This window comes from Morone saxatilis, unplaced genomic scaffold, assembly GCF_004916995.1.
Source record: "Morone saxatilis isolate NCDOM2014 unplaced genomic scaffold, NCSU_SB_2.0 Contig17, whole genome shotgun sequence".
Classification (NCBI taxonomy): Eukaryota; Metazoa; Chordata; class Actinopteri; family Moronidae; genus Morone; species Morone saxatilis.
Window position 1 is genome coordinate 24,603,052 of NW_023339729.1, and position 8,610 is coordinate 24,611,661.

Here is an 8,610-nt window from a genome sequence, read left to right on the forward strand (position 1 = left end):
GTTAACTGTGTACGTTTCTAACTGCCATTTTGGGATTAGTTTAAGCTTGAACTCCGCTTTAGAAGTTATTTACTGTTGACATGCGAAAAAGGGGATAACAAAAAAAAAAAAAATATAAAACATTCATTTTATATGTTTTTCTTCAATTTAGTTTGTCCCTGTATGATAAGCAGGAGTGTATTTGTTGTCAGTTTTCTGCTGTCTCTAGATCTTTAACTGATTTAACTCTAATGATTTAATCTATTTAAAGTTTCTGAAAGCTTTTACACATTTTGTGTGGTAGATCTTTTCCATTAAAAGTCCCTCTGATTCACAGGAAGTGATGCACTTTACGTTTCTGGCAGCAGCAACAGTTTCCTTTGTTTCTTAGCAAATGTGCATTTCTCTTACTAAATATCCACTCAATATGGAGTTTATTTTCTCCATAATGTCTGTCACATTCAATAAGTTAACACAAAATGAATACAAATAACTCATCACTTATCAAAGCGTTATAGAAGCACCGTTAACTGTTTGCTTCTCTTTCCAAATTAGCAACACCTGTGATACCTGACAACATATTTCCTGTGGCTTGGAGGAATAATACACAAACAACAAATCAATGCATGTTCCGTGTTAAATCTCACTCACTAAAACACACTCTGTACTGTTTGTTTGGAATTAAAACTGCCTTCCCTCCATAGGTTTTAAACAGATGTATCTTATACACATCAAGTTTTGTTGTCAACTCATATTTCCTCAGGGACAGAAATCTCAACGTCCAAAATTGGATCTTTTTCTTCTCAGATCTTCTACGAATTAATTAAAAAAAATAAAAAAAGATTTTTCCAGTGTGTTCTTTTTTTTTTATTCGAATGCAGGCTGTAGTATGTTTAATGACTCAGAGAAGCTGAGTAGTCGATATCCTCCCCTGCAGGTGTTCACCACGCTGGCTCTGGTGGGAATATTGATCATCCCACTCAACTCTTTCCCCTGGGTGCTCAACGGCATCCTGGAGGCCAAAGTGTCTCTGGAGCGAATCCAGCGCTTCTTCAAACTGACCAACCAGGACCTGCAGGCGTACTACGCCCTGGGTAGGTGCATGTGTTTAATCAATGATCCAAAACAGGCTGTAGTATTTATTTGGTCCTGTTATGTTGTCTCTGTCAAGGGAATAGCGGGTTTAAAACTATTTAATGCGAACATGAAGTTCCACATTTCTTTTGATTTACAACTTGAAATCAATTAAATGAAATCACCATAACCAGAACTGTTATTTTAAAGGGGTATTAAGTTAAAGTTTTCTAAAAACAATACATGATGGTTAGAAACCTCAGCAAGTGCACAAATGATTACTGAATCCTGCTTATTTTCTTTCTGTTATTATGATAATGAAACTTACCATATCTGTCGTAGTGACTCCTGAGGACAGTCAGACATCGATCTTGTTGAGTCAGGGGACATTTTCCTGGCAGGGGCCCGACGCTCCCAAAGAGGGAGAAACTGAAACTGGAGCTGCTGAAGGGAGTCTGCTGCTTCAAGGTCTCAGTCTGCACATAACCAAGGTACAAGCCGTCTGTTAACACATACAGTGCATGTGAATTACTGTACTGCCTTCGTGCTCTTTATGATTCCTACACAGTTATAGGTGAATCATTGCAGAGGAGTGAATTTAAACATCTATTTAAACCTTTACACTTAATTTAAAGTGTGAAGAAGATTCTTTGTTGATTCCCTTATTGATTCCTTTTCTGTGTGGAAAAAATTAGGCCTACACTGGTTTTCAGCATCAAAGCAACTTTATTTTGTTATCTTTGTGTCTAAAGACAGTGTAGAAACAAACTACAGTTATAGTAGTTTAAGTTTCTTCGTGAAAGTGAAGCCACACTTTGGACAGTTTCTTTTCTTCTTCGCCACGATTCCTTCTTTCGTTTCGTTTTGCAATGAAAAAAACATTGATAAAAGGAATTGATATGCTCTGTGGGATACGATTCTGACGGATCGGATAGTATTATATTTCATTAGTGTATAATATGTATATATTATATTGACAATAAAAGATCTCAGTGTATTTTACATTTAACAACTTTTTTAAATAAGCGACTGATGAACGAAAGCTGAATCAAATGAAAGTAATTCAGGTTTGAATTAAAAAATATTTTTTTGCCATCTGAAAGTTGGTTTTAATGTTGAATCTTACCGTCAGTGTGTGGCAGAGCAGTAACGGTGTTCACCTCTGTCTGTTTCAGGGCTCTCTGGTTGTTGTGGTGGGGAAGGTCGGCTGTGGGAAGAGTTCCTTACTGGCTGCTCTCACTGGAGAACTCAGCAGGTAAACACCTCTGAAACCTTACTTACAATATTCAGATTGAGGTCACTGTGAATTTAATTCATGAGGTTTGAGATGTTATTCTGCCAGAGAAAGTAAGAAAATGTATTTATATTCATGACATTAGATGATACTTTCATCCCAACTGTAGTGGGAACTCGAGTTTTCTGTCCTTCGTAAAAATGTTAATCTTAGAATCTTAAATATTAGAAGGAGAGAATACAAGCTTTAGGTCATAGATCATAAGAAATGATCACGAAGGCAAAAACACTCTTTGACATTGTGAGAGATTAATTAACCCGGGTACAAGGACATACTGAGGTCTCTCTCATGTCTGTGCAGGCTGAGTGGAGTTGTATACGTTGCAGACAGAGAGGTCGGCTTCGGTCTGGCGTCTCAGGAGCCGTGGATCCAGCATGCATCAGTACGGGACAACATCCTGTTTGGCAAAGACTACGATCCCGCCTTCTACCAGACTGTGATCGAGGCCTGTGCTCTCTCCGACGACCTCAACGTACGATTACGACACTACGTTTATGTCCTTTCCTGCCTGTGTATTTCTGACCTGCACTATTACTGTGTGTTATTGATACCTTGGGTTGCTCACAAGGAGACAACTGACCCTATGATGATGAGTTATGTGTCTGCTGGTGACAGTCCAACACTTGAAATTTGGATGTTCATGGATTTATTTTAGTTATCCTGTTGCCTTTTCTGTCCACCACCTGATTCAAATTCCCCCTAAAGCAACACATGCATATGCACTGACCCCAGAGGATAAATTCAATGGATGAATTTCAGTTGTAAACAAGAGAGTAGTGTGCTTTGCATGCAGTTTATTGTGATTATTTAATATTTCTAATCAAGTTGTTCTAAAATGTGTCTTCAGGTTTTGCCAAATGGTGACAAGACAGAAGTGGGAGAGAACGGCGTGACTCTGAGCGGAGGACAGAAGGCTCGACTGGCCCTCGCCAGAGCTGTTTACATGGTCGGTCCTCTACACAAACCTGCCATCTGCTTTGAGCGCAGAGAGACAAGGAAGAGGTTTTTTACCAAACAAATTAGATTTAGAATTTAGAATTAGATATCAGTAAGTTTGCATTGACTCAGTTCAACTGTTGAAGCTTAGATACACATGTAGTGATACACCAGGTAGATGTTTAGATGGATTTTATTTGATTTTTTTGGAAGACATTACATTGGCAGGTTAAGTTGGTGGTTTGAGAGGCCTGCCTGAGGGAGGTCACTGCTTTGATGAGCTGTACTGTCTATAGGACACTCTGAATGAGACTGTAAAACATGCCTTATAGTTCATATACAATCAGCAGGTGCATCATGTGACACCCTCTCCTCTTTTATTTTACTGTCTGACCTCATCACCTCATCAGGACAAAGACATCTACCTCCTCGATGATCCGTTGGCAGCGGTCGATACCGACGTGGCTGAACACCTCATGAAGAAATGCATCATGGAGCTCCTCAGGGGAAAGACCAGAATCCTTTGCACACACCGCATTGAGTTTGTGGACAAAGCCGACATTGTGGTCCTCATGGACAACGGAGTGATCGTCAAAACAGGTAGGAACATAAATCTGGCTCAGACAGGTGGAATAGGTGACATGTGGTTGTTGAAATTAGGTGTTTATTATGTCATAATATAACATTACAGTAGTCAGATTACTACAAGTAAGATATACTGTATTTTCTGTCAAGTTAAGTTGCTAAATTGCAAAACTAATTCTGTTTGTTATCTAACATGTTTAATTTACAGGCCTTAACAACAATACATTATTGTTACGTTAATTCTGAGACAAAGACAGGAAACCCGCTTCATGTCTTCATGACTAAAAGCTAAATTGCTCATTAATAATAAAAATAATAATATTAAAAATGTTAACTTCTATGAGCACTTAAATTTCTTCTGACCCTTCACAATAAAGAGTATTCTTCACAAATGTGTTTGTGTGCTCTTAAAGTTGAGAAATGCTGCATACTTTGTTGTGGAACCTGTAAATGGCTGGATGGTTACAAGATCCAATGTTCCTAGACATTTTTCATTGATTGAGTAACAAAGCACAATGTTTATGTAAAACATGTCCTTTTTTCTGTTCCACCTGCACTGTTCTTTTGCTGTTAAACAGGCACGCCAGCAGAAATCCTTCCTTTGGTCGAGGCGGTGCCGAAAAAACGGAAGAATGACCAAAACATGAAGGAGAAAGGTTCGTTCACCTCGAGCTATAACTGCTTGACTGAAAAGTAGGGATGCAGCTTTTCGTACTATATTGATATTGAAGATAAACCTACTTCAAGGAGTTTTTAACTGGTTATGAAACCAAAAAGTACTGATTCCTCTATATGACCTACATATACAAACAAGACCACCAGCGAGGAGATTGGCTGATTCTATGTCGTTATTCTGAATGCCACTGGGTCGGACTCCTCTGAAAAATTTCTTCACTTTAAACACGTCTTATCACAGCTGGCTCAGAAATTCTGGGTAAATTCTCCAGTACAGTGTTCTCTTTTAGGCTGCTATTGATGATTTATCCAGTCCTTTTTTCATGGTTTTAACCAGATGGTGTGGAGCAGGAGGAGGAGGAGTCGGGTTTGTCCCCTGATCTGTGTGTGGATGATGACCCCGACCTGTCAGGGGCCGAGCAGAAGCAGGTGGGCGGGCTGGCGTGGAGGGTTTACCAGACCTACTGGGTTGCTGTGGGCGGAGTGCTGGCCACTTCCATCCTGATGTCTCTGCTCCTCATGCAAGGTTTGGATCTGAGTACAATGATGACACTCAGCAGATGCTCCTGGTCATTTGAAGCACTCGAGGCTTTGTTCACACTGCAGCTGAAATGTTTATTTAAAGGTTACATGAGATTTAAAACAGTGGAGTGGAGAAATGGCACCCAGAGCAGAGAATGATGTCACGCTCGCTCTGCCTGTGTTGTTATCTCAACTCTCTCTGATTTATTTACAAAACAGTCTGGCCGTGCATGCATGTTAGTGCATGTTGAGTCCCTCCGTGTACAACAGAGTAGAGCCACTGAAACTGGTGTTTTTTCTCATCTACGACAGATTTATTTCGAACCAAACCTGAGTTGGTGGTAACAAAGACTTTGGTTTGATTTATTTCTGTCCACTTTGAATGGCGTTAAGATGATATGTGAGGTAAAATGACTGTTTTTCTTTATGGAGTCTGGTGGCGAGCGACAGCGACTTTGACGTCACGTGGCAGTCTTAGCAGCCTGTTTTGCGTCTATTTTCTCATCTAACTGTGAATTAAGGATTTATTTTGACCAAACCAGCGTTGGCGATTGTTGGTATATAACCTTTGATTTATTCATGCTTATATGTTAAGGACATTCATTTATATCTGCAGCATGTTTGTCAAGACACTGAATAATGCATCAATCACCTCAGAACATTTTTGGCATAATCAGAACTTGGATGAAAGTTATTATCCTACATAAATTACTTCTTACTTCTCCTGTAATTCATCACAGTCTTTGTTCTATCCAGATCTTCAGCAGTTTGGGATGTAATGATCAATGCAGCATTGAGGGGTTTTGGACTTTTTTTTCATCACACTTAACTGTATTTCATCTAGAAAAGCAGAACATCTGATCACTTTTCCTGTTTGGTTTTTTAACAACAAACTGCTGCTGTTGTTTATTTGTGATTCAGCCTCTAAGAACATTTCTGATTGGTGGCTGTCCCACTGGATCTCAGAGCTGAAAAACAACGGTTCTACAAGAACAAATGGTTCTTTCTCAGGTGTCTTCAGCTCACCGCACCTGCTGCTCTTCTCACCTGGGGGGTTAATGTAAGTTGTCCAATCTAAATCTAATGAGAACAAATTATTTACCAAGTTACCAGACCATAGATTCAGGGAGATTTACATTAAGATACTGATGTTATATTAGTCTAATATCATCGTCCATTATCTGTGATGGCTTAAAAAAAAGCACTATTATGAAAATTATTGTAAATTAACAAAAAAAAACATGAATTTAGGTATTTTTGTATTTTGAAGTAAGCTTGTTGTTTTGGGAAAGTGAAATAATCAGGTCTACAAACTGGACTTTTTTTCTGTCTTCATGCTTTTCACTGAAATCATTTACATCTACCCACCCAGGTCCCCTCTGTCCTCCTCTCTGCAAACGTTCCCTTCAAGCAACGTGAGCTCCGATGTCAAGTTTTACCTGACGGTGTACAGCTCCATTGCCGTGGCCAACACTGTCTTCACTGCCGTCCGAGCCTTCCTCTTTGCCTACGGAGCCATCTGCGCCGCCACAGCCATCCACAACAGACTTCTGGACCGGGTCCTTAAGGTGCGTCATCTGAGCTCTGAGCCCCCAAGCAACTGTCGGGGCTCCACAGGCCGGCACTCAGAGCCGAGCCGAGCAGATTGAGTGTTTGTTGTGTTTGGCAGCAGTGAATGAAGGTTAGAGAACCAGGCTGCTGACTGAAAGGTTGCCAGGATGAAACTCCAGACTAGCTGATGAGAGGATGCTATTGAAACATGGTCTTCCCTCTGACTCAAACGTCCTTGAACAAGACGTGCAGGGCTCCGAACCTGCTTGACCAGAGCACAGCCTCAAAAAGAAGTACGTTTGACATTTTGTGAAATACACCTTTTGTTTTTTTTAAGGGACTCAGATGGGAAAATTAATACCCTCTTATATTTGTTTGTTAAATATTAAGGCACATGCAGGCGACACATTACATTAAGAATGGAAAACTGGGGGGAGAACAGCTGACCTGGCTCTGTCCAAAATCCACCAAGCAGCACCTCTAAAGATAATTAATTATCGTGTTATATCTCGTTTGTGAATACACACAAATGAGAAAGTGAGAGAAGGATAAACTGTGGTTTTATGGGCATTTATAAAGTATTAATTCATGTACTTTAGAGGCCAAGCTAGCAGTTTCTCCCTGTTTCCAGTCTTTACCGTCTTCTTAACTGTCTAAAAGCACATCATTCTTGGCAAGAAAGCATATTTACAACCTCGATAATGCTGGTAGAGACCAAACCAGGATTAAACGGAGAGTGAATATTGGACTTACATTCATCAACTGTAGACAAACACAACTCAAACACAACAATAATATTGTTCTGGATCTGCTGAATGTGTAAAAAGCCAATTGTTTGCAGCAGTTTCTAACTTTATAAGGCAATAATATGTCAGTGCTGAGTGTCTGTGAGCTTGTTACTCATTTACATCTCATGTAGTTACCGAGCAACATTACCATTTATTTGGAGTAAAGTATAATATTCTCTCTCCTGTTAGCTCTGTGGGAAATATTTATATTCCACTTTAATTAGCAGCTCTCTGTGTAGTGTGTGTGATGTGTAGTGTGTGTGATCCATTCTTAATATAAAAATATTCGTTGGATATTGATTAGAGCAGCTTTAAGAAGAAATGTTTTCTCATATATCTACCCGGTTTTAAATTGAAGGTTACATACAAACACTGAACTTCCTGTTTACATCCTCCCCCAGGCCACAGTGTCCTTCTTCGACACCACCCCGATGGGTCGCGTTCTCAACCGTTTCTCTTCGGACCTGTACAGCGTGGACGACAGCCTGCCGTTCATCCTGAACATCCTGCTGGCCACGATGTTCAACCTGCTGGGGATGCTGGTAGTGATAAGCTATGGCCTCCCCTGGGTCCTAGTGCCCCTGCTGCCCCTGGCTCTGTTCTACCACCGCACGCAGCACTTCTACCGGCACACCTCTCGGGAGCTGAAGCGCCTGTGCAGCCTCACTCTGTCGCCCGTCTACTCGCACTTCTCTGAGACGCTGACTGGGCTGGGAACCATCCGGGCCAGTGGCAGCTCTGCCAGGTACGAGATGGGAATGTAGAGCTTTTTAGAGCCTGATAAATACTGGCTTACTTTGACTAATTAACTAATTACCTGTAATTGTATTTCAGTTTTCTGTACTGCAGTTTTGTTGTTGCTCAAATCTGCACTCATAAAACCTTAAAATAACCAAATCGCACTTGACCTTCTTGGCTCGGTCGGAGGAATGTGTTTGGATATCAGTTGGCTAAACTATTCAGAGACTATTGCACACTATTACAAAGCAAAAAGATGCTAGATGAAACGGCAAATTAAAAAGTACAGATCCAGAGTATGTATCTCTCCCATTGATAATACAATTACATTTAGTCTCAATTTATGGTCTCAGGCTACTTTGTGATTGACAGCTCATTCTCAGTGAGTCCGTCCAGCTCAACGCACCAAACTCAGATCAAACTGTCAAACAGTGCTGATCAGATATGGATCCAGATTCTGTTGTTGAC

The 8,610-nt window shown here is 40.4% G+C and overlaps 1 protein-coding gene across 2 annotated transcripts in view; it reads left to right on the forward strand.

Annotated features, from left to right (window-relative positions):
* The window catches only part of abcc10 (ATP-binding cassette, sub-family C (CFTR/MRP), member 10), a 17,806-nt gene that overhangs the window by 3,805 nt on the left and 5,391 nt on the right, over positions 1-8,610 (forward strand). For both annotated transcript variants that reach the window (XM_035659324.1, XM_035659325.1), the window contains exons 5-15: positions 917-1,073; positions 1,396-1,544; positions 2,229-2,308; positions 2,648-2,819; positions 3,195-3,293; positions 3,694-3,883; positions 4,447-4,524; positions 4,881-5,069; positions 5,987-6,125; positions 6,438-6,633; positions 7,806-8,149. In XM_035659324.1, the coding sequence (XP_035515217.1) occupies positions 917-1,073; positions 1,396-1,544; positions 2,229-2,308; positions 2,648-2,819; positions 3,195-3,293; positions 3,694-3,883; positions 4,447-4,524; positions 4,881-5,069; positions 5,987-6,125; positions 6,438-6,633; positions 7,806-8,149 (1,793 nt within the window). The remainder of the gene's footprint in view (positions 1-916; positions 1,074-1,395; positions 1,545-2,228; positions 2,309-2,647; positions 2,820-3,194; positions 3,294-3,693; positions 3,884-4,446; positions 4,525-4,880; positions 5,070-5,986; positions 6,126-6,437; positions 6,634-7,805; positions 8,150-8,610) is intronic.